We start from the raw sequence: 27,127 nt of genomic DNA, 5'->3' as shown, positions 1-27,127 counted from the left end.
TGTCTGAAGTCAAAACGTTTGATTAAAGCTTATGTTTTTCTGAAGTCCAAACAATTGTCTTTTTTGTTTCATAACATCGCATGTATGTGTCTGTGTATGTGTGAACTGTAGGATTGTGTCTATATAATGGAATGCATGGATTTTATTTACCTCTATTATATTATTCATTTGAATTGTTAAACAACTATATTATATACTAACAGAATAACATGAAAACTAATGATACACTTTGTAATGTATGGAGGTGAATAAAGTTTATTATCCCCCGCCATAGGCGGAGGGATGATGAAAAAAAAAAAAAAAAAAAAAAGTAATATTCAGTTAACCACCCTGGTTTGAAACGACACTTCCCCATCGCTGTGTTTTCACTTGCGAAAATTGATCACAATGGAGAACCTCTGACGTAGTACACATAATCTGTGACGTGTACGCATAACATTTCGTACTCAATAATGTACGAAACTTATGTTTCGTACTCAACTTTTTGCTCGAAGGAATTTATGATAAATTTTCGTAATATTTCCCTAAAGAACGATTTATAAGTTTATAATTAAAGCCATGATAAAAGTAATTTTGAGCAGAAATAAACATTTTCATGGTTTTTTAACATGAAATAAGCACTTTTCAAGCCCTTTTTCAATGCCAACCTTTGTTCAAGGGCTTTTCAAGCCTAGGACTCGTTTTCAAGCACTTTTCAAGCCCTGTGCGAACCCTGATAAAGGGCCCATAATTCCGTCAAAATGCCAGTCAGAGTTACATAACTTTGCCTGCACAGTCCCCTTACGATAGTTAGTAAGTGTTGCAAGTATGAAAGCAATAGCTTTGATACTTAAGGAATAAAATGGACTTAACACAAAACTTAACCACAATTTTCAATTTTCTAAGTATAAAAAGGGCACATAATTCTGTCAAAATGCAAGCCAGAGTTATCTTACTTTGTCTGCCCAGTCCCCTCATGATAGTAAGTAAGTGTACCAAGTTTGAATGCAATAGCATTGATACTTTATGAGAAAAGTGGACCTAAACGCAAAACTTAACCGGACGCCGACACCAAGGTGAAAACAATAGCTCTTTTTTTTTTCCAAAAAATAGATGAGCTAAAAATGGACACTCGATAAGAAAATTTACGTTAATTTTAGTTCGGTAACAAGATGTATGCAGAAGGAGCCAAGCATTCTGAATGCTGTCTGCAGACAGTACTCACCGCTGTGTGCTATGCTCATCTCTGTGTCGTTGTCATCACTGATCTCTGAAGATATCTCCTCATCGGATCTCTGTAATTCAATTAGAGAACAACCATTGTTGTTTTTTATTACAATAATTGCTTATTATTATTATGACAATACATTTGTGTAAAAGCTTTATACAAACATATTGACATGTTAATGTGGAAGTTGTAAACAAATACTATAATATTTTTAAGCAAAGAATGCTGATAAAATTTGATGTTTTTCATACATAATCATTGCTTTATTCAATCATGAGCTAAATTTTTGCATTGCACCACTTGTGGTACTATAACTGATCACTACCAAAACCAAAAGAATTTCCTTCATCAATTGTAGGGTAAAAAATGAAAAATTGCAGTGAGACGAATAAAATGAATGCTTCATTTTGGGTTACCCAACAATCTTGACCTTCTGAGTTAGTCCAGGTCCAAAACAAGAGTCAATGTCAAGGTCAAAATGAGGTCAGACAGGTGTGTTGACAGTATTTACCCTTTACCACATAGATCAGTTTTTTGACGCATTTGTAGTCCCTGAGAAAGTTTCATTTAATTAAATACTTTTCTTACTAAATTCAAGTTTCAAAAGCTTCATTTCCAACCCGTACTTACTGATTAGCAGCAAACAGAATAAAACCTGAACAGGCTGCGAGTTACCAGTTCTCGCAGGCTATTCTGGTTTTATGCTGGTTGCAAAAGCCATTTTCACTTTTTACCTCTTATGGCGGAAAGGGTTAAAAATATCCTTTCATGTATCAACTCTTTGAAGCAAGCATTATTGATGTTACACCATGATTACTTCACATAATATCATTTTAGCCCCCTTCATTACTGACTCTAATATCATTTTTGCACCCTTCATAACATACCATCAATAGCACTTTAGCCCCCTTCATTACATACCATCGTATCATTGTTGTGCCCTTCATTACCTACTCCCAATATTAATTTAGCCTATTTCATTTAATACCCTCAATATTATTTCAGCCCCCTTCATTACCAGTGCTCCAGCTAGGATTTGAAAAGGGCAGGGGGGCTTTTTTGTCAAAAGGGCACTTTCGACCCGCAGTATTTTGCCAAAAGGGCACTTTGGACGCCCAGTATTTTGCCAAAAGGGCACGTTGGACGCGCAGTATTTTGCCAAAAGGGCACTTTGGACGCACAGTATTTTGCCAAAAAGGCACTTTCAGCACGCAGGCATTTCTGGAATGCTTCTTCTTGCATGTTAATTTATATTTTATTAATAATTGTTAGAATATATTATTCCCATTTTGATTAAACAATTCAAATATAATGTCTACAATGAGGTATACATTAATTACAATGTATTGTAATAAGAGATTTACTAATCATCATATTAAAAAAAAAAAAAAAAAAAAAAAATATTCAATTATTTAGGCCTAGCCAGAGCACTGATTACATACCCTCATATCATTTTTGAGCCCTTTATGACATACCCACAATATCATTTTTGCCCCCTTCATTGCATACCCTCCATATTTTTGCATCCGTCATTACATACACTCCATATTTTTGCCCCCTTCATTGCATACCCTCCATATTTTGCACCCGTCATTACATACCCTCCATATTTTTTCGCCCTTCATAACAAACCCTCAATATCCCTTTAGCCCATTATATTACATACCCTCAATATCATTTTAGCCCCCTTCATTACATACCATCAAATCATTTTTGCACCCTTCATTACATACCTTCCATATTTTTTCGCCTTTCATTATTTACCATAATATCATTTTACCCACTCTAACATAATAATTAAGCCACCTAAGAGTGTGTTTTTTTTATAAAAAATGTATACTTAAGTGACTCAAGTGACATCTGAAAATCTATTCCTTTGTTCCGATGAATGGATGGATGGCCAATAACTATATGCCTCCCGTTTCAGTAAATGCCAAGGGGATAGACATAACCAGGTATCTTTTCATATATATTGGGTCAGTCATTAATATATATTCCCACCTCTGATGATGAATCACTGAGTGACTCCAGGTTATTTTCCTCCACAGCGTCGTAGTACTCTGACATTGTGCAGCTCTCAGCAGAGAATGATTGAGTCAAACCAGCCAACTGAAAATGTAGCAGAGTAAATAACATCAGAGAACGACCGAGTAAGACAAGCCAACTGAAAATGTAGCAGAGTAAATAACAGCAGAGAATGACTGAGTCAGACCAACCAACTGAAAATGTAGACCAACCAACTGTAAATGTAGCAGAGTAAATAACAAGAGAAAATGACTGAGTCAGACCAACCAACTGTAAATGTAGACCAACCAACTGTAAATGTAGCAGAGTAAATAACAAGAGAGAATGACTGAGTCAGACCAACCAACTGTAAATGTAGACCAACCAACTGTAAATGTAGCATAGTAAATAACAGCAGAGAACAACTGAATCAGACCAGCCAACTGAAAATGTAGCAGAGAAAAAAGAAACAGGGAATGACTGAGTCAGACCAACAAACTGTAAATGTAGCAGAGTAAATAACAGAAGAGAATGACTGAATAAGACCAACCAACTGTAAATATAGCTGAGTAAATAACAGCAGAGAACGACTGAGTCAGACCAGCCAACTGAATAGCAGAGAAAATAACAACAGAGAATGACTGAGTCAGACCAGCCAACTGAAAATGTAGCAGAGAAAATAACAAACAACAGAAAATGACTGAGTCAGACCAACCAACTGTAAATGTAGCTGAGTAAATAACAGAAGAGAATGACTGAATAAGACCAACCAACTGTAAATATAGCTGAGTAAATAACAGCAGAGAACGACTGAGTCAGACCAGCCAACTGAATAGCAGAGAAAATAACAACAGAGAATGACTGAGTCAGACCAGCCAACTGAAAATGTAGCAGAGAAAATAACAACAGAGAATGACTGAGCTAGACCAACCAACTGTAAATGTAGCTGAGTAAATAACAGAAGAGAATGACTGAATAAGACCAACCAACTGTAAATGTAGCTGAGTAAATAACAGCAGAGAACGACTGAGTCAGACCAGCCAACTGAAAAAGTAGCTGAGTAAATAACAGAAGAGAATGACAGAGTAAGACCAGCCAACTGAACATGTAGCAGAGTAAATAATAGAAGAGAAGAACTGAGTAAGACCAGCCAACTGAAAATGCAGCAGAGTAAATTACAGAAGAGAATAACTAAGTAAGACCAGCCAACTGTAAATGTAGCTGGCTGCGTAAATAACAGAAGAGAATAACTAAGACCAGCCTGCGGAAAAAGTAGCAGAGTAAATAACAGAAGAGAATAACTGAGTAAGACCAGCCAACTGAAAATGTAGCAGAGTAAATAACAGCAGAGAACATATAGATAGGGAAGCTACAAAAAGCTGGGTGCAAACATTTTTAGCATAACATGGACTGATTGAAATTGACATAATTGGCTTGATCGTTGGAAAACCAATATCTTTGAATTTCCATGCAATACTTGTCATATTGTACACAAACATAACATACCCTGCGCTCCATGGGGCTGCCTGGAGGGCTGGAAAGGTGAAGGTCAGCCAGTGCTGACTCGCTGTGAATGAGGGCGAGGCGGGCCTTCAACAGCTTGTTTTGTTGGCATACCTGAAAGAGCAATATGAGTCGCACCCTTGGAAAACGGGACTAAATGCATGTGCATAAAGTGTTATCCCAGAGCCCACACAGGCTAGTCAGGGACGACACTAGCCAACTAGAGCCCACACAGGCTAGTCAGGGACGACACTAGCCAACTAGACCCACACAGGCTAGTCAGAGACGACACTAGCCAACTAGAGCGTTATCCCAGAGCCCACACAGGCTAGTCATGGACGACACTAGCCACCTAGATTGTGTTGAGCCCACACAGGCTAGTCAGAGACGACACAAGCCAACAAGATTGTGTGAGCCCACACAGGCTAGTCAGGGATGACACAAGCCAACTAGATTGTGTTGAGCCCACACAGGCTAGTCAGGGATGACACTAGCCAACTAGATAGCCCACACAGGCTAGTCAGTGACAACACTAGCCAACTAGATTGTGAGAGCCCACATAGGCTAGTCAGGGACGAGACTAGCCAACTAGAGCCAACACAGGCTAGCCAGGGACGACACTAGCCCACACAGGCTAGTCAGGGACGACACAAGCCAAATAGAGCCCACACAGGCTAGTCAGGGACAACACTAGCCAACTAGAGCCCACACAGGCTAGTCAGGGACGACACTAGCCAACTAGATTGTGAGAGCCCACACAGGCTAGTTAGGGACGACACTAGCCAACTAGAGCCCACACAGGCTAGTCAGACTACACTAGCCAACTAGAGAGCCCACACAGGCTAGTCAGGGACGACACTAGCCAACTAGATTGTGAGAGCCCACACAGGCTAGTCAGGGATGCCCACACAGGCTAGTCAGGGAGGACACTAGCCAACTAGATTGTGAGAGCCCACACAGGCTAGTAAGGGACGCCCACACAGGCTAGTCAGGGACGCCCACACAGGCTAGTCAGGGACGACACTAGCCCACACAGGCTAGTCAGGGACGACACTAGCCAACTAGAGCCCACACAGGCAAGTCAGGGAGGACACACATGCTAGTCAGGGACGACACTAGCCCACACAGGCTAGTCAGGGACGACACTAGCACAGGCTAGTAGGGACGACACTAGCCAACTAGATTGTGTTTTTTGTTAAGAAGAGACTTCCTTCAAAAACCAAATTTCATAAATGCGGATAATCAGGGTTCAAACAATAATGATTTTACTTTAGTACAGAGCAACATACAATGCCTAACGATTTCAGTTGTACAGTGAAAGAGTTATACAAAGCAATTTCAGTGCTACATGAAAAAGTAAAAGCTAGCATACCTCTTACAGATTGATAGAATCATGGACTGATAGACAACATCACTATCAGCCTTTCATTTGAAGGCAGCTATTTTCAAACTTGAAAAACATATTATATTCAATCTTAAAGCCACATAAACACTCAAAATCATTGAATATTTAGTTAAATATTGCCAGAAGCAAATCTCGCGTTTGCTCGTAAATGATCCGATTTCGTCCTGGAAGTTCACATGAAATATCTTGTCACACATAAAACAAAAACAAGCATTTTGTATCTCGTCAAATCCTTTACAAGACCACATCTAGCGTTGAAATTTTGGCTATTGCTATAAGGAACACTGTCTGATTTTTTATGGTTTAATTTTACGAAATATTTTACAAAATATTCATTGATTCTGAGTATTTATGTGGCTTTAATTTTGTCCAAGGATCTTTAATCCTTTGCATGCTGGGAAATTTGTCTTCTGCTAAAACGTCGTCTGCTGAATTTCTAAAATTAGCATTTTCTTCGATTTTTTCAAAGAATACTATCAGAATATCAAACAGTTTGGATCCTGATGAGACGCCACGTTCTGTGGCGTCTCATCTGGATCCAAACTGTTTGCAAAGGCCTTCAAAACTCGGTTCCCGCACTGAAAGAGTTAATAAGAAAGCTTGCAGAGCCAATATTCACCTAACCAGTCTTAAACTTATGAATAAACAATAGGCTTAAACATCAAGGTTTGCATACAAACAGGTTACCACTGGTTTGTATGTCATTGAAAATGTATTCTTAATTAAGAATGATGTAGGTAGGGGTGGTTAGTACAAAGTAAGACTCAAAATAATATACTTTTTTAATACATGTATAACAATGTATAGAACATTCATTATTCTTAGTCATAAGTCTATGCTTCGTTGGTGAACACTGGCCCTGGTTTGATTGGTCCCATTAATAAAGACAAGGGAGCACCCAAATCGTACCTCAGCAAGGGTCTGTTTGAGAGAAGCTACGGCCGCGTTGGAGGTTGAAGTGCTATTTGCTACAGTGGTTATGTTGTTCAAGTCCACCGTCTGTTTTAGCCTGTCCCTCTCAGTGGACATTGAATGGAAGAGATTGCGCAACGTTTCATAAACTGGAAATAAACAAGCTTATGTTGAGGCATTTTCTACTTCAAAGATGAGAACATTAAAGGTATGTAGTACAAAGCCAACAGCCAGACTTTACCTTTTCACATATACCTTTACACATATATGGCATACAATTACTGAATTTCGAAATGTTGACAAGTCACACCATGGTTGTAAATTATCACTTCAGTGAGAGAAAAAAGTCAAAGAAAATGTAAAGAATCAAACTGTTCACACAATATGTTTATCTCTCATATTGCATGCATTTTTTGTATGTAAAGTAACTTGATATTTTAAACATTTATTTGTAATGCATATGTGCCTAGCTATGTAAAAAAAGGAATTTAATGAATGTGCATAAAGTGTTCCCAGATTAGCCTGTGCAGTCCGATCAGATTAATCAGAGATGAAACATTCCATCTAAACTGGATTTTCGCTTAGAAGATATATCCTTGGACTGAAAAATATCATAAAAGCAGAATGAAGCAAACATGATTAACCTGTGCAAACTGCAAAGGCTAATCTGGGAAGACATTTTACACACATGCATTAATTTTGTTTTCTCAGACCATGGCTTGTATATTACCTAAAAACAAAACCCCACACCCTACCTTGATAACAAAACCTCACACCCTATATTACTAACAAAACCCCACACTCTACCTTGCTAACAACACCCTACCTTGCAAACAAAACCCCACACCCTATATTACTAACGAAACCCCACACTCTACCTTTCTAACAAAACCCCACACCCTACCTTGTTCAGCATTCGCCACAAATGTCTCCTTCAGCTTCATATCCTCGACACTCGCCTGCCGCTTAACACTTGTGTTCTTGATAGGCGCGCTGACTGGGCTGGGACAGTGCCGGTCATCTGAGTGGAGGTTTGGGTTGGATGAACTTGAGCGAAGCAGATCGTTGGGCACCCGGTGGAATGGGGACGGGGGGTCCACCTGTATCTGGGGCGTGGCCGGTTGGGATGCAAATGGCTGTAATGTGCAAAGTAAGAAGGGGTCAGTAGGTCAAAGGGTAGTGAGGGGTGTCAGTAGGTCAAAGGGTAGGGAGTAAGATTAGGTAAGTTAGTCACAAGGGGAAGAGATAGTTCAATGGGCTTTAGTGTTCATTTCTGTTCACAGATATTCATATTTGTTTAAGTAAGCTGCATTAAGTTGTGTTGACAATTAAAGTGAAGTTAAGTCAGCAGGTCAACATGCTTCCAGTGAAATAAGGTCAAAGGGCAACTTTTTACCAGTGAAATAAGTTCAGGTGGTTGTGCTTTTTTTTTAATTTATTTAAAAAAACAAATAACAATCAGTATTCAAAGGTAAAATTATTTCAAAAAGGTTTTAAAGTTGGTTTTCAAGTTGGTTTATGGTTTGAGGCAGAGCATTAGATAAGAGGCGTATATGCGTATTTACGCATTGAAAAATAAAAAAACGCATTAAAATCGGCCCAGTATGTAACAAAAAGCTTTACAAATCTTGGTACGTATTTTAAATTGATTAAAGTGCGTAACCGGTTTAACCAATAATCCAGTTAAGTTTTTAGTATAAGTTAACCTTTGAATCAAAAGTAATTCAATCAAAATAAGCTTGTAATAAAAAAGGCTGCCCATCATGTTTGTGGATCAAAACGGGACATTTTAAGCAATTTGCGGGAATATTTTTAGAGAAAGTCTGTTCATATCGTCATTTTAAATATACTCTGTTTGCATTCAATAATATAAATAACAAATAATAAAAATATTTCAAGATTAAACACGCTTTTTACTTTTTCCGTTTTCTATGGAAATGGAAAATACCCCTAAATATTACAAACCCTTTATGGCTGAAACAAAGGAGTAAAATATGCATTGACAATAATATCAGGGGGTGAAATTGACCCTTTAGACTAAATCCTTATCTGGAGCTCTGGTTTGAGGGCAATAGAAAGAGAAACAAATGTTTGACCTTGACATATCAATAGAATAAGCAATAATGACAACTCAATACTTTTTTTAATTATTAATGCATTATGATGATTGTCAAAGCATTAAAATCAGTAGATTATGAATATTGTATATATTTTATGCACAAAAGGCTATAAAAAGCACATAAACTACATTAACTGTTTATGTGTGCAGGTTGGGTATACCACCACCATTAGCGCTGATTGTTACATAGATATATCGCCTAATAAACACCTAAATAAAATATAGTATGTACATGAATGGGATGTTAAAATATTCAATATAATGTGCGCTCAACTTTAATCTTAGCCTTAGGAATATAAATGTATGTACAATTCCATATATACTATAACAAATGGATTAAGTGAATAACCAATGGAGCAAAAAGAAAGACAACAATCATGACATGGTTGGAGACCAGACATCAAAATGAGCCGCGTTCTGAGAAAACTGGGCATAATACATGTGCGTAAAGTGTCATCTCAGATTAGCCTGTGCAGTCCACACAGGCTAATCAGGGACAACACTTTCTGTATAAATTGGATTTTTGCTAAGAAGAGAATTAATTTCAATGAAAAATGTCATAAAAGTGGAAAAAGCGCACAGGCTAATCTTGGGTGACACTTTACGCACATGCATTAAGCCCAGTTTTCTCAAAACAAGGCTCAAATGTATCTTACTAAGTACGAAAAACACATAATACTTAGTTCAGTACAGGGAACACAGATATTGTCACATACTAAGTTTTTCAAAATGTAACAAACAAACCAGATATTGAACACAAACCATCTCCTGGAAGCCACAAGGTGGGATCTACGAATGTGCCAAATTTGAAAAGCACAAAGTAGGATGTCAACATATCTAGTTCTTTTTTAATAGCATTTGTAACGAAAAATGCATCTTAAATCTAGTAACAGATGAATTCCAAATACGAATTTGCTAATTCAAACATCTAAGTGTGAAAAGAGCTAGCCAAAACCCTTTCCCACTCAGAAGCAAAGTGAAAATGGATATGTGCAAACAGCATAAAACCAGAACAGCCTGCGAGTAACTCCCAGTCTGTTCAGGTTTTATGCTGTTTGCTGCTCATCAGTAACTAAGGTTGGAATTGAAGCCTTTAAAACGTAAATTTAGTAAGAAAGGTATTTAATTAAATTTAACTTTCTAATGGACAACAAATGCGTAAAAATATGTATCTAAGTAGTACATGATTAACTGAGTGATATCTGTAGGGCTTTGATAAGAAACAAACTGAAACCTTAGCCATAGAGCAACACATTTATTCCAAATACTACTTTGATGCTGAGAATATCATAGTGTAAATTAACCCAGTCAAAACACCTAAATGGAGAAAAATCTAATAAGGCTTTTTCAAAGAATTGATCAAACTGTAACAATCTAAACCAATGGGTAATAGATGAATTACAAACTTAGCTTTTAAGTATTTCTAAGTGTAGATTGACCTAGAAAAATCTTGAAAATAAGTATTACAAAGTGCAAAGCAAAAATAGCAAACCTTAGCTTATAAGCATATCAGAGTGTGATTTGACCTAGTATAATTAAATAATAAGCTTTTCAAAGTGTCAATTGACCTAGCCAAAACACCTAAATGGTGTGACATCTTATAAGCCAAAGAATAACAAATAAATGCCAAACATGACTTAGCTAATACTCATTTTTTAAGTGTAAATTGTCCAAGCCAAACTTAGCTAATAAGAATTTCGACATGTGCATTCGCCAAAACACAAAGATCAAAGCAAAGGTTTTTGTGGCCCGCTATAAAACAAAATCACGTCCCGCCATCACTAACAAACCTGAACCACAGTGGTGGGTATACGGTCGTCCTGGAGACTGGAGTTACGCTTATGGTCCTTCTTCTTGGGTTTCCACCCACTGAAACTCTTGTTCTTGCTTTTATCTTTTGAATCTTTCGAATCACTATCAAACGGCTAAAAGAGAACACACAGCAGAACATGGCATGTTAGCTTGTGTAAGCCGCAGGTTGGATTGGTGTTAGATACATTGATCACACCTATCAATGTGCTAGAGTTAATTTGAAAATTTATGAGTTACATTGTTTATGTTCGTTAACATTCCATCCAAAAACATAACTTTCTCTTTGATTTTTATAGAACGTTTTTTTCAAATAATTATTAAAGTAGTAAAGAGTATGTTGAAACATGTAACACATTTTAAATGTATAAATGTTTGGAACATTGAATAAGAACATAATTCATAGAATGTATTTCTTGTTCAAATTTTCTTTAAGAAAAAAAACACACACAGATGTCCAAAAGATAATAACTCTTTTCCAGAATGACATTTTTTTTCAAATGATTACTCTTTAACTTTAGGAAGATGAATATGTTACTTTACTCTAATAAGTGCTACATGTATAGGCAAGCATAATAAGTGCTACATGTATAGGCAAGCAGGATCACAATTTTTCAAAAATATTTAAACAAAAAGACAACTTTATTGTACTAAAATTGGTCTAATGCCATATTTGTCAGAGTAGCTCCAGAACAACATGCGCATAGGTACAATTGATATTTAACATTCATAGGTACAATTGATATTTACATTCTAAAACAAAGTAATAACCTTCTCCCACACAAAGTCAAAGCGAAAATGGCAAATAGCATAAAACCAGAACAGCCTGAGAGTAACTTGCAGTCTGTTGTGGTTTTATGCTGTTTGCAGCTCATCTGTAACTAAGGGTTGAAAATGAAGCCTTTAAAACTTGAATCAAGTAAGAAAGGTCCTCAATTAAATATAACTTTCTAAGAGACTACAAATATGTCAAAATACGTATCTAAGTGGGAAAGGGATAACCAAGAATGCCTAATATTTACACGCATAAGCTAACTCTAAATGGGAAATAAAACATATGCATGGGTGTTAAGCAATAAGTAAAAACAAAGTACTTTGGGGTCAAAAGTGAAACAAACAATTCTTAAAATCCTGATACAAGGTGATATAGGGAATCTGCAGTGTATGAGGATTTTACGAAATAAATTGAATAAAAAGAACAGTGATAAAAGAAAGTTGTGTAGTTTAATATCTCTGACGTTATGTATGGATTAATTTAGTATATGTCCACAGTTAACAAATTAAAGACATGCAATAGGAAGCGCCCGCTTTGGCATCAACCCCTTAACAACATGCATTTTTTCCCAATTTCAAGTTTTTTTGCACTAATTTCTCCCAATTGGGCTGGTACTGGGACATTTCACAATTAAGCAAAAAAAATGCTGCTAGACTATTCCTGCTGTAAGCCCTGCCCCTAGTGGTCACATGTAGCATGCGTGCAGACATGAACCCTATCTGAAAAAAGTCACAAGACTATTCCAGAGTTCGCCAAATCTTGAAAAATCTGTCAGTCATTCGGACTGACAGACTTGAAATTTTTGTCAGTCCGAATTAGTTCTGTCAGTCACACTGTCCGACTAAACTATAACAGCAAAACACAACACAAGAGAGTACCTTTTAGATGTGTATTGGTATGGATCACATTAAAATACAATAAAACATTTTGAAAGTCGATATTATTTTAACAATTGTTATAAAAAGTAATCAACCAAAAATAATCCAAAGGGGAAGAAGGGGAACGGAAAAGGAGCCGTGCAGCTTCCTCTGAAATGAAAACAAAAATATGCTCCAATTCTACTTGAAAGAGTCCATTTCGCTCTACATTTCACAAGTGTCAGACTCTTGCCAGCCAGTAGCATTGGAGCTTATTTTCGTTTTCTTTTTCAAATTCAATGTTGTCATTTGTGTTGTCAATATCATCATCATCATCTGAGTCCGTTTATCTAAATCACCAGAATTCTGTCACTTGTTGTTTTCTTCAAAAGGGAGTCATCTCGCGAAAACTTGTTGCTGTGACAATTAAGGGTATCACGTTTAAACATTTAAACGGTCGCGTTTCGTGTTTTGGTCAATTACGTTACGACGTTGCAAAGCTTAATAACAGCTGCTGAAAAAGACTCGTATTAAAAACTATTTGTATCACCTGAACCACATGCCCCTTATTCACAATACCGTAAACATAACAATACACCATGTACTGACTAGACGTCTTGAATATTTAACGCGCAGCATCACGAACTTCCCGCCTTTTGTTGCATGAGCATGACCCGAATCGTCTTGACCATTCGATGCGCATCATCACAAAGTGCACGAGGAAATTTTTCCGATGTTTTTTCATCGGCATTCATTTCAAGAGATATGGCGAACAATCTCCGTATAGGAATATTTTGACATAAGTTGAAGTATGCATCTTTTGATGTACATCGTGTTAAGTAAAACATTGACAATTTAAAAACCGGTTTACTCATATTTAAGGAATGTTGGTTCGATATTAATACGTCTTTGTTTTAAAATATTACGGCATGTAAGAAGACAAAGTGTGACCCAATGGTTCGACAACGACGAGAACAGTTGGTTTTAAAATGACGTCATTGCGCGAATGGGATATGCACTAAATATAACTTCCGGAAATAATTGCTACTTTCAGTTTGGAGATGCGATGGCACTGATGCTTTTAAAACGGACATAGGGATACCGTTTAAATGCTAATGTTTCATTTATTTAATTTCGTTTAAATGTTTAGAAAACTTTGTTAACGTGATACTCTTAGTGACAATCCTCATATATGATTGGTTAAAGAGGATGTTAAATGCAGGAGTCACGTCCCAAACTAAAACGGTTCATTTCATATCAGTGTACTAACCATTCGAAGAAAATCTGAAAAAATCTCTTATTGTTCAGCCGAGCTTGAATTATTTGTGATTTATTATTATTATAATTATTGTATAATTATATGGACTTTCGATATGATTTATCGCATTTTAATTTGATCCAAACCTATATGTTACTTTAATAAGGTATTATTTATTCTCCGGAAACCGGTGTGGTAATTTGACCGCAATGAAAATGGGCTGAATTTTGTTTATTTACGTCACTTCCGAGTGGGTTTTTACGATTAAATATTGTGATCGGCTATTTTTTGTCTGTCCATCGGACCGATTTACTTGAATTTATTGTCGGTCCTGAGTAAAATTTGCCTGTCAGGACCGGCGGACCGACAGTATTGGCGAACCCTGTTATTCATGCTGTAAGCCCTGCCCATTATAGTTGCATGTAGCATGCGTGCAGATATACAGTAAAGCAACATGAATCAGTGCAGCATGCATACAGGGGTGGATACGTACATCGCTGCTTACTTGGGAATCCCGTAGAGAGGTCAGGTTCTTGTTGAGCTCATACAGCAGACTCTGAGCTTGACCTAAGGCTGAAACCATGGCAACAAAAGACTTTATTGAAAAGCAAGTAATATGTGAATGCCATACCAGTGATAAAGCCCTTATAAACTTACGATTTCGCAAAACAAACATGTTTTAGAGGTACATAATATTTGATAACAAATTATCCACAATGGTGAACAGCTCATGTTTATTTAAAAAATTTCTTTCAGCATACATTGCTGATTACATGTATATGCTATTTAAGGATCAAATCCCATGTTCCTATTCACTGTTATAATATAAAACAAGGGACAAAATTGTCAAAAAACCAGGTTTTCATTGTGAAAAAAAAATCTGATAAAGGGAGAAAACTCAAACTGAACTTTTGAAATGAACAAACAAAATTAACCCCCTTTGTAAGTTTGTTTTTATTTTAATCTATTTTTAGTCATGGCGACCTTGACATTGGAGATATTGACGTGATTCTTTCTTGCGACACACCGTCCCATGATGGTGAACAAATGTGCCACATGATTTTAAAATCTCACAATGAATGACATAGTTATGGCCAGGACAAGCTCATTTATGGCCATTTTTGACCTTTGAACTCAAAGTGTGACCGTGACCTTGGAGATATCGACGTAATTATTTCGCGCGACACACCGTCCAATGATTGTGAACAAATGTGCAAAATGATTTTAAAATCTGACAATGAACAACATAGTTATGGCCCGGACAAGCTTGTTCCGCCCGCCCGCCAGCCCGCAAGCCAGCCAGCCAGCCAGCCAGCCAGCCCGCCCACATTCGCCAATCTAATAACCAGTTTTTTCCTTCGGAAAACCTGGTTAAAAACCTGGTTAACAAGAGATTGCCAAGTAATATGGTCCCCTACAGGTGGAAGAAACTCCATCGTTGTCAGTAAAAAATATATATAATTTTTTTTACATTTGTTGCCATAGCCACCACTATTTTTAACGTAAGAACAAAATGAATTGACGTGCATAATTTCCATATTGCCATCTGTTCATGTTTCAAGTTTCATGAAAAAATATGAAGAACTTTTTAAGTTATCACGGTATCCAGAAAAAAGTGTGACAGATTGACAGACTGACAGACAGACTGACACACAGAGCGCAAACCATAAGTCCCCTCCGGTTTCACCGGTAAGGGACAATAAAGCTTTTTCTTTTATATGTCCATTGACTAGACTTCTAGTGGGATCATATGGTGCTTGTATTCAGTGGAATTGTTCACTTTTTGATAAAAGCAACAAACTTGGCACAATTGTAGATAAAAGTATTTTATTCAATTTTAGCTATGGACCCATCTCCAATTTTCAAGATGGCCGCCATTTTCAAGATGGCCGCCAAAATTTAGGAAATTACATGTTGCTGCCATATTTGATTAAAATATTCTGTTTTTGGCATTAAAATTAGCTGTTTTATGTTATTGATTGATTCAAATATGTTTCTACATGAAAAAAATGAATTTAATATTGCATATAAGTCAAAATGGCTTCCAATATGGCCACCTAAAGTACAAGAGATAGGATTTTCCTACTCCAATCTATAATTTCAATACTTCATTTTTTCATTTTTAGCTCACCTGATTGCTCAGGTGCGCTTTTGTGACCGGTCTTTGTCCGTTGTATGTCCAACTGTAAACATTTGCTCGTAAACACTGTAGAGGCCACATTTCTTGTCCCATCTTCATGAAACTTGGTCAGAAGCTTTGTCCCAATGAAATCTCGGCCGAGTTAGAAACTGGGTTGTGCCGGGTCAAATACTAGGTCATTAGGTCAAAAAAAAAAAAAAAACTTGCAAACACTGTAGAAGTCACATTTCATGCCCAATCTTCATGTCACTTTGTCAAAATGTTTGTCTTAGTGATATCTTGGTTGAGTTCAAAAGTGGTTCCGATCCGTTGAAAAACATGGCCGCCAGTGGGCGGGGCAGTTTTCCTTATTTGGCTGAAGAGAAACCTTGTAAACACTCTAGAAGTCACAATTTTTGCTCAATCATCATGAAAATTGGTCAAAACATTGGTTCAATTGATGTCTTGGACAAGTTCGAAAATGGTCGAGATCGGTGAAAAAACATGGAAAAAACATGGCCAGTGGGCGGGGCATTTTTCTCTATATGTATATAGTGGCAGTTTTCCCTATATGGCTGTAGAGAAACCTTGTAAACACTCTAGAAGTCACAATTTTTGCCCAATCACCATGAAAGTTGGTCAAAACATTGGTTTTATTGATATCTCGGATGAGTTGGAAAATGGTCGAGATCGGTGAAAAAACATGGCCACCAGTGGGCGGGGCATTTTTCTCTATATGTATATAGTGAAAACATGTGAACACAATAGAAGTCACATTTTTGGCCCAATTTTCATGAAATTTGCTCAGAACATTTGTTTCCTTGATACGAGAGTTGAGTTTAAAAATGGTTCCAGTCAGTTGAATAACATGGCTGCTGGGAGGGGGCAGTTTTCTCATTATCCCCCCCCCTTTCGAAGAAGAGGGGGTATATTGTTTTGCTCATGTCGGTCCGTCTGTCCACCAGATGATTTCCGGATGATAACTCAAGAGCCCTTATGCCAAGGATTATGAAACTTGATAGATAGATTGATCATGACTCGCAGATGACCCCTATTGATTTTCAGGTCACTAGGTCAAAGGTCAAGGTCACGGTGACCCGAAATAGTAAAATAGTTTCCGGATGATAACTCAAGAACGCTTATGGCTATGATCATGAAACTTCATAGGTACATTGATCATGACTGGCAGATAACCCCTATTGATTTTCAGGTCACCAGGTCACGGTGACCCAAATTAGTAAAGTGGTGTCCGAATGATAACTCAAGAACACTTATGCCTAGGATCATGAAACTTCATAGGTACATTGATCATGACTCGCAGATGACCCCTATTGATTTTCAGGTCACTAGGTCAAAGGTCAAGGTCACGGTGACCTGAAATAGTAAAATGGTTTCCGGATAATAACTGAAGAACGCTTATGCCTAGGATCATGAAACTTGATAGGTAGATTGATCATGACTCGCAGATGTCCCCTATTGATTTTCAGGTCACTAGGTCAAAGGTCTAGGTCAGGGTGACCGGAAATAGTAAAATGGTTTCCGGATGATAACTCAAGAACACTTATGGCTAGTTAAATATTGAAGATAGCACCTTGATATTTGGCATGCATGTGTATCTCATGGAGCTGCACATTTTGAGTGGTAAAATTTCAAGGTGAACATCATCCTTCAAGGTCTAAGGTCGAAAAAACAAAGTCAAGCGAAATAATAAGCTTTAAATGGACATCTGACCTGCCCACGTATATATTTTTGTTAAATAAATCAAAGCGGCGCAGTAGGCGGCATTGTGTTTCTGACAAACACATTGTGGTAAAAGGTCAAGGTCAACCTTTACGGTCTACGGTAAAAAATACAAATTCAAGGGAAGTAATAAGCTTTAAAACGGGAGATTATTATTCAATAGTGAACATAGCCACTTTATATATTTGGCATGCATGGATATCTCATGGAGCTGCACATTTTGAGTGGTCAATCACAGTCACGGTAGTGGCTTTTAATACTTTTCTACTAAAAATAGAGATTTGTGAGAGACAATTATTTTCAAGGGAAGTAATTTATATAATTATAAATCTCATATTATATATTCCCTTACCAAGAATTGAAGTTTTTTTCACAGTTACTGTACAGATTTATTATTTTGATAATTTTTTTTCATGTAGAAACATATTTTAATTAATTAATAACATAAAACAGCTAATTTCAATGCCAAAAATCTTGAAAATTGGAGATGGGTCCATAGCTAAAATTGAATAAAATACTTTTATCTACAATTGTGCCAAGTTTGTGGCTTTTATCAAAAAGTGAACAATCATTTCACCATATGACCCTACTATTCGGAACTTTCATGAAAATATACCTTGTAAAATTAAAAAAAGAGATGTGTTTGTCAGAAACACAATGACCTCTACTGTGCCACTTTGAAGCAATATATTAGACCTTTGACCTTGAAGGATGATTTTGACCTTGAACTTTCACTCAAAATGAGCAGCTCCATGAGATACACATGCATGCCAAATATCAAGTTGCTATCTTCAATATTGCAAAATTTATGACCAAGGTCAAAGTTTTGGGACAGAATGACAGACAGACAGGCCAAAAACAATATAAAACCCGATCATTCGATCCGGGGGCATAAAAATAGAAACCAGTTTATGTTTGAACAAGAGGGCCATGATGGCCCTGTATCGCTCCACTGCTGAAAAAAGGCTGAAACAAATATTCTCTGCATGTGCAAATACTTAAATATAGGCCCTATTTAAGCACATGTACACTTTTGTGACCCCCTGGGCTTGGTCAAATTTAACCCCAGGGGCATAATTTGAGCAAACTTTGTAGAGGACTACTATATCCTCTACTATATCTCACTACATGTACATATAAAATATGGTAACCCAAGGTCCTAGAGTTAAGGACAAGAATATTTTTAAAGTTTTCACAAAATAAGCAAGATATAAGCGTATATAATGTTCAATTTTGTGACCAGCGGGTCAGTGTCAAATTTGACCCAAAGGGCATAATTTAAACAAACTTGGTAGAGGACTATAAGATGTTACTGCATACCGAATTTGGTAGCCATAGTCTGAATGGTTTTTAAAGATTTCACAAAATAGGCGCTTAAAAAGTGTTTATTCAATTTTGTGACCCCCCCAGGGCAGGGTCAAAGTTGACCCCAGAAACATTATTTGAACAAATTTGGTAGAGATTTATTAGATGTCACTACATACCAAATTTGGTAGCCCTAGGCCCAATGGTTATGGACAGAAAGATTAGAAAAGTTTTCACAAAATAGACCCTATATAAGCATATAATCGATTTTGTGACCCCCGGGCAGGTTCAAATTTGACCCCAGGGGCATAATTTGAAGAAATTTGGTAGAGGACTATAAGATGTCTTTACATACCAAATTTGATAGACCTAGGCCCAATGGTTATGGACGAGAAGATTTTGAAAGTTTTCACAAAATCGGCCTTATAAGCATATGTTCAATTTTGTGACCCCAGGGGCAGGGTCAAATTTGACCCCAGGGGCATAATTTGAAGAAATTTGGTAGAGGACTATTAGATGTCTTTACATACCAAATTTGATAGACCTAGGCCCAATGGTTATGGACCAGAAGATTTTGAAAGTTTTCACAAAATAGGCCTTATATAAGCATATGTTCAATTTTGTGACCCCCTGGGCAGGGTCAAATTTGACCCCAGGGGCATAATTTGAAAAAATTTGGTAGAGGACTATTAGATGTCTCTACATACCAAATTTGATAGCCCTAGGCCCAATGGTTATGGACGAGAAGATTTTGAAAGTTTTCACAAAATAGGCCTTATATGAGCATTTGTTCAATTTTGTGACCCCCGGGGCAGGGTCAAATTTGACCCCAGGGGCATAATTTGAAGAAATTTGGCAGAGAAATATTAGATGTCTCTACATACCAAATTGGATAGCCCTAGGCCCATTGGTTGTGGACAAGAAGATTTAGAAAGTTTTCACAAAATAGGCCTAATATAAGCATATGTTCAATTTTGTGACCCCCGGGGCAGGGTCAAATTTGACCCCAGGGGCATAATTTGAAGAAATTTAGTAGAGGACTATTAGATGTATCTACATACCAAATTTGATAGACCTAGGCGCAATGGTTATGGACCAGAAGATTTTGAAAGTTTTCACAAAATAGGCCTTATATAAGCATATGTTCAATTTTGTGACCCCCGGGGCAGGGTCAAATTTGACCCCAGGGACTTAATTTGAAGAAATTTGGTATAGGGCTATAAGATGTCTCTACATACCAATTTTGATAGCCCTAGGCCCAATGATTATGGAAGAGAAGATTTTGAAAGTTTTCACAAAATAGGCCTTATATAAGCAAATTTTCTTTTTTGTGACCCCCGGGGCAGGGTCAAATTTGACCCCCTGGGCATAATTTGAACAAATTTGAAAGAGGTTCACCCCAGGGACATTCCTGTGAAATTTCATCAGAATTGGACCAGTAGTTTAGGAGAAGAAGATGTTTTAAGGAAAAGTTAATGCAAGGACGCACGCACGACTGACACAGGACCATGACATAAGCCCCGCTGGCCAGAGCCTGCTGGCCTCTGGCCAGTGGAGCTAAAAACAAAATTCATTCTGCAAAGAATATAACTAAAGAAAAGACATAAATCTGATACAGACACACGTGACGAGAGTCCTACTGCAAACAGACTGACCTCTTAGTTGAGTTTTGATATGCATAGAAAGTCTAAGGCTTATTGAGACACTATCTTGTCTGTGTCCTAGGAAGAACCAGTACTTGGAAGTAATCTTGAGAATGGTCCTAGGGTGCAGAATATTACACCTGAGAATAACGGTCACCTGTCTACAGTGGACAGACTGGATTATCCACAATGAAAATCCTTGTATATTACATCTGAGTACAACAGTCACCTGTCTACAGTCGACAGTCTGGATTATCCACAATGAAAATCCTTGTATATTACACCTGAGAATAACGGACACCTGTCTACAGTGGACAGACTGGATTATCCACAATGAAAATCCTTGTATATTACACCTGAGAATAACGGTCACCTGTCTACAGTGGACAGACTGGATTATCCACAATGAAAATCCTTGTATATTACACCTGAGAATAACGGTCACCTGTCTACAGTGGACAGACTGGATTATCCACAATGAAAATCCTTGTATATTACACCTGAGAATAACGGTCACCTGTCTACAGTGGACAGACTGGATTATCCACAATGAAAATCCTTGTATATTACACCTGAGAATAACGGTCACCTGTCTACAGTGGACAGACTGGATTATCCACAATGAAAATCCTTGTATATTACACCTGAGAACAACAGTCATCTGTCTACAGTGGACAGTCTGGATTATCCACAATGAAAATCCTTGTATATTACACCTGAGAATAACGGTCACCTGTCTACAGTGGACAGACTGGATTATCCACAATGAAAATCCTTGTATATTACACCTGAGAATAACGGTCACCTGTCTACAGTGGACAGACTGGATTATCCACAATGAAAATCCTTGTATATTACACCTGAGAATAACGGTCACCTGTCTACAGTGGACAGACTGGATTATCCACAATGAAAATCCTTGTATATTACACCTGAGAACAACAGTCATCTGTCTACAGTGGACAGTCTGGATTATCCACAATGAAAATCCTTGTATATTACACCTGAGAATAACGGTCACCTGTCTACAGTGGACAGTCTGGATTATCCACAATGAAAATCCTTGTATATTACACCTGAGAATAACGGTCACCTGTCTACAGTGGACAGACTGGATTATCCACAATGAAAATCCTTGTATATTACACCTGAGAATAACGGTCACCTGTCTACAGTGGACAGACTGGATTATCCACAATGAAAATCCTTGTATATTACACCTGAGAATAACGGTCACCTGTCTACAGTGGACAGACTGGATTATCCACAATGAAAATCCTTGTATATTACACCTGAGAATAACGGTCACCTGTCTACAGTGGACAGACTGCATTATCCACAATGAAAATCCTTGTATATTACACCTGAGAACAACAGTCACCTGTCTACAGTGGACAGACTGGATTATTCACAATGAAAATCCTTGTATATTACATCTGAGAACAACAGTCACCTGTCTACAATGGACAGACTGGATTATCCACAATGAAAATCCTTGTATATTACACCTGAGAATAACGGTCACCTGTCTACAATGGACAGACTGGATTATCCACAATGAAAATCCTTGTATATTACACCTGAGGATAACGGTCACCTGTCTACAGTGGACAGTCTGGATTATCCACAATGAAAATCCTTGTATATTACACCTGAGAATAACGGTCACCTGTCTATAATGGCCAATGGCCAGTATATTTCACTTCTCATGCCATTTTTCACATGTGTACAGCGGTCATGAGCCAGTTGTTTTCAATGTGCAAAAAGTAAACACTGAAATCAATGTTATCTTTAACGGGGCTGCAGTCATAATGCCACGTGCACATGGCAAACACAATAGATATTCATGGCTGATCAGTTTTCAACACTTACAATTAGCTTGCTTGTTGTTATTAGCAGGCAAAACAAAGATTTCAAGTATGGCAAAACAGAAATCGAATGGCAACTTTTGTAGTACACTTTCGGCATTTATGCATGTGGATTTTTTTTTATATAAAACTCCTGTTCAATTTCCAGGAAGAAGCTAACACCACATGTTGTAGGTAAGTCTGAAACCCAAGATGCTTTTGTGGTTGTTTCCATGAAAATGATGTTTGCGTGATATTTGCATGCAAGTACATTTGCATAAGCTTTTGGCATCTGTTTCTTTTACTGAGAATCATAATGTTATGCCGTAATTTCAGTTTATAACACCAGAATTAAAAAAAAAATTCCTATGAATAAATTATGATTTGTCTGATTGAATGAACAAGATTCACGAGTAAACAACAAAATTAATATTAATAAACTAATCAGTTAAATAATAGATATGTCTTTAAATCAAGTAACAAGGTATTAATTTGCATTATTCAATAAAAAGCATGTATGTTATACTTAATTATCCGAAATAAGCCTTTGGTTCATTACACTGTGTGCAAATGACTAGGTGGGGTAACTAACAACAGACCAACCATCTAGAAATGGTCACCTGACAAAAATGTTCATATGTCTTCAACGGTAACTTTGGTCATTTGTCTTGGCTAACTACTGTTCTCAGGTTGAACTGTATGTTCGTAAAGTGAAATCCCAGATAAGCATGTGCAGTCCCCGCAGGCTCATTCAGAAAGACACTTTCGAACTTAACTAGATTTTTTGCTAGAAATAGACATCCCTTAAACGAAAATTCCATAAAAGCAGAAAATGTTGTCCCTGATTAGGCTGTGCAGACTGCACAGGCTTATCTGGAGTGACTATTTAGGCACATGCATTAACCCCAGTTTTCTCAGATCAAGGCTCATATAAAATGGGCCACCCCAACTTCTACTGACCTTTGTTACAGTGTTCAAATCCCTGAGTGTCCAGGAGCCAGGCGGCCACCCTGTCCTGACCCTTCAAGCTTGGGTGCCTCGAGAGTTCACGGTGCAGGGAATTATCACGAGCTTTATCTGCCAGGTTGACATCTAGAACAATTTGATATAAAATAAGATTTGTAAATATAGCGTTGTTTTATTTTTTATTAACTATAATAAAACAAGAGGGCCTGAAAGGCCCAAAGTCGCTCACCTGAGAGTGTTAGCAAGGTTTTACTATAGCCATATAAGGAAAAATTCCCCGTCCCTGGCAGCCATGTTTTTCAACTAACCGGCATCCTTTTTGAACTCATCCAAGATATTATCGGGATGAATCTTCTTACCAAGTTTCATGAAGATCGGACATTAAATGTGGCCTCTAGAGTGTTAACAAGATTTTACTATAGCCATATAAAGATAAATGCCCCGCCCTTGGAAGCATTTTTTTTCAAGCAAACATAATAATTTTCTAACTCATCCAAGATATTATTGAGACCAATCTTCTGACCCAATTTCATGAAGATTGGACAATAAATGTGGCCTCTAGAGTGTTAACAAGGTTTTACTAAAGCCAAATATAGCCATATAAGGAAAAATGCCCCGCCCCTGGTGGCCATGTTTTTAAAGCAACAAAAACATTTTCGAACTCATCCAAGATATCATTGGGACAAATCTTCAGACCAAGTATCATGATGATCGAAAAATAAATGTGACCTTTAGAGTGTTAACAAGGTCATACATTTCAATATAATTTAAAATAAAAGTTGAGAAGAACATGTGTCGAAAAATGCCAAATAAGCCAGATATTTATGCCCCCCTTCGAAGAAGAGGGGGTATATTGCTTTGCTCATGTCGGTCTGTCGGTCGGTCTGTCGGTCGGTCGGTCCGTCCACCAGGTGGTTGTCAGACGATAACTCAAGAACGCTTGGGTCTAGGATCATGAAACTTCATAGGTACATTGATCATGACTCGCAGATGACCCCTATTGATTTTGAGGTCACTAGGTCAAAGGTCACGGTGACCAAAAAATAGTAAAATGGTTTTTGAATGATAACTCAAGAACACATACGCCTAGGATCATATAACTTCATGGGTAGATTGATCATGACTTGCAGATGACCCCTATTGATTTTGAGGTCACTAGGTCAAAGGTCAAGGTCACGGTGACCCGAAATAGTAAAATGGTTTCCGGATGATAACTCAAGAACACATACACCTAGGATCATGAAACTTCATGGGTAGATTGATCATGACTCACTTATGACCCCTATTGATTTTGAGGTCACTAGGTCAAAGGTCAAGGTCACGGTGACCCGAAATAGTAAAATGGTTTCCGGATGATAAATCAAGAACGCATACGCCTAGGATTATGAAACTTCATAGGTAGATTGAACATGACTTGCAGATGACCCCTATTGATTTTGAGGTCACAAGGTCAAAGGTCAAGGTCATGGTGACCCGAAATAGTAAAATGATTTTGGGATGATAACTCAAGAACGCTTTTGCCTAGGATCATGACACTTCTTAGGTACATTGATCGTGACTCGCAGATGACCCCTATTGATTTTCAGGTCACTAGGTCAAAGGTCATGGTCAGTGACAAAAATCGTATTCACACAATGGCTGCCACTACAATGGACAGCCCATATGGGGGGCATGCATGTTTTACAAACAGCCCTTGTTAATTCTGAAATCGAAAATGTCTGTAAAGTCGAATTTGCCAGAATGTATATCATGCATGTACGATGTCAATCTTAATTTAGTTTAATGGTTGTTTTTTAATTTCTGCAGCGATGTCTATTCATACAACACACAAACACTAACTCGGATCCTAATAAAAAGACGAATTCTTTGGTTATTGTAGGAAAATATGTACAAAATATCTTCGTCGCCATCGGTTCGGGGCGCTTATTTGTCTTTGCTCTATTTTATGAAATTCGTCTTCAATGTCTTGTCTTTTTTGTGTTATTGTAGCATGTATTTATCAATATATTACAATTTAACACATATAAAAATCGTAGAGTCTCGCTTTAATCGTTGGACAAAAAAATGCCATATTGTACAGAATCATCAAACATTAAAAATCATATTCAAAAGTTTGCTATCTTCCAGAATGTATAACTATCATTTATAATTAATTCCACTTAATCTTCTTGTGCTTAAAAAAAAAGGGAGACAACTCTGTTAATTCAACATAATTTTTCAAAAGCCATTTTGCAGTTACTGCCTTTGACATGCTAAACTAGAGTGTTCACAAGCTGCTTTACTATCTAAATATAAGGAAAATGACCCCCCCCCCCCCCAGCGGCCATGCTTTTTTACCGATCAGAACCATTTTCGAACTCAACCGTCATATCCAGAAAACACATGTTCTGACCAAATTTCAAGAACATTGGACCAAAAATGTGACTTCTAGAGGGTTCACATGTTTTCACTATATATATATAGAGAAAACTGCTCGCCCACTGGCGGCCATGTTTTTTCACCGATCTGGACCATTTTCGAACTCGTCCAAGATATCAATGAAACCAGTGTTTTGACCAAGTTTCATGATGATTGGGCAAAAATCATTGGGCATCAAATGTGACTTCTACAGTGTTCACAAGGTTTTTCTTTTTTTTGACCGAGTGACCTAGTTTTTGACCCAGCATGACCCAGTTTCAAACTCAGTCAAAGTATCAATGGGACAAATGTTCTGACCAAGTTTCATGAAAATCAAACAATAAATGTGGCCTCTAGAGTGTTCACAAGGCAAAATGTTGACGACGCACAACGCACGATGCACGAGGGACGACGCAAGACAGACAAAAGGCGATCACAAAAGCTCACCATGAGCACGTTGTGCTCAGGTGAGCTAAAAAACAACAGCAAATAAAAGTTATTATTGTTAAAACCATATTTGATTAGTTTTGAAAAACCAATTAGTGTTTGGTTGTATATTCTTAAAAGCAACATACATTTACTAGAGAGCTGTTGTAGTATTCACAAAACTTACAAACAATTCAAAAGAAGACTCTCATACTTATTAATTTTCTTGCACACATGATTAAAGGACCTCATGGCTGGCAATAAATTATACTTTTTAGGAAGGACCAGATATGTAAGATTGAGCATTTTCCCTTTTCAGCACATTCACAGTTAACAAATGCGTCACACTTACTGGAGGTAAGATTAACCAGCTCATCAGCAGGCATTGTAGGATTCAGTTCGGTGAGTTTAGGCGATTCCTTAGTACCGTACGCAATCTCATGCTGCCTATAGAGGCGGTGCAGACGTAGACGGGTCAGCCAATCATCAAACAGGGCCCTCTTCAACTGTTGGGTTGACAAAATTGCAAAATGAGTCTTCAACTTTTTGTGTCATTTTTCTGATATCTGGACAGGTTCTGAGAAACTGGGCTTGATGCATGTGCATAAAGTGTATCCCAGAATAGCCTGTGCAGTCCACACAGGCTTATCAGGGATGACACTTTTAGTCATAATGAAATTTTCTGTTTATAAGAGGAATCTCTAAACCAAAATCCACAGTAGGTGGAAAAAGTTTTCCTTGATTAGCCAGTTCTGACTGCACAGGCTAATCTGGGACAACACTTTAGGCACACACATTTAGCCCAGTTTTCCCAGAACCAGGCTTATAGTAAAAA

At 37.5% G+C, this 27,127-nt stretch overlaps 1 protein-coding gene across 9 annotated transcripts in view; it reads right to left on the bottom strand.

Moving 5' to 3' along the window:
* Window positions 1-27,127, bottom strand: part of LOC127848381 (oxysterol-binding protein-related protein 3-like) — a 108,530-nt gene that overhangs the window by 44,113 nt on the left and 37,290 nt on the right. For 6 of the 9 annotated variants that reach the window (XR_008034472.1, XR_008034474.1, XR_008034476.1 and 3 more), the window contains exons 6-14: window positions 26,645-26,798; window positions 23,464-23,595; window positions 14,343-14,422; window positions 10,941-11,075; window positions 7,936-8,167; window positions 7,029-7,180; window positions 4,718-4,828; window positions 3,209-3,316; window positions 1,205-1,274 (exon numbers count right to left, since the gene is read on the bottom strand). Coding sequence is in view for 4 of the 9 variants with exons in the window: in XM_052380811.1 (XP_052236771.1) it covers window positions 1,205-1,274; window positions 3,209-3,316; window positions 4,718-4,828; window positions 7,029-7,180; window positions 7,936-8,167; window positions 10,941-11,075; window positions 14,343-14,422; window positions 23,464-23,595; window positions 26,645-26,798 (1,174 nt within the window). In the remaining 5 variants the exon portion in view is untranslated. The remainder of the gene's footprint in view (window positions 1-1,204; window positions 1,275-3,208; window positions 3,317-4,717; window positions 4,829-7,028; window positions 7,181-7,935; window positions 8,168-10,940; window positions 11,076-14,342; window positions 14,423-23,463; window positions 23,596-26,644; window positions 26,799-27,127) is intronic. The other 3 variants (XM_052380812.1, XM_052380813.1, XM_052380814.1) reach the window with 3 other exon arrangements.

This window comes from Dreissena polymorpha, chromosome 10 (genome assembly GCF_020536995.1).
Source record: "Dreissena polymorpha isolate Duluth1 chromosome 10, UMN_Dpol_1.0, whole genome shotgun sequence".
Classification (NCBI taxonomy): domain Eukaryota; kingdom Metazoa; phylum Mollusca; class Bivalvia; order Myida; family Dreissenidae; genus Dreissena; species Dreissena polymorpha.
Note: the sequence above shows the minus strand (reverse complement) of the source record. Positions and strands in the feature narration are given on the sequence as shown.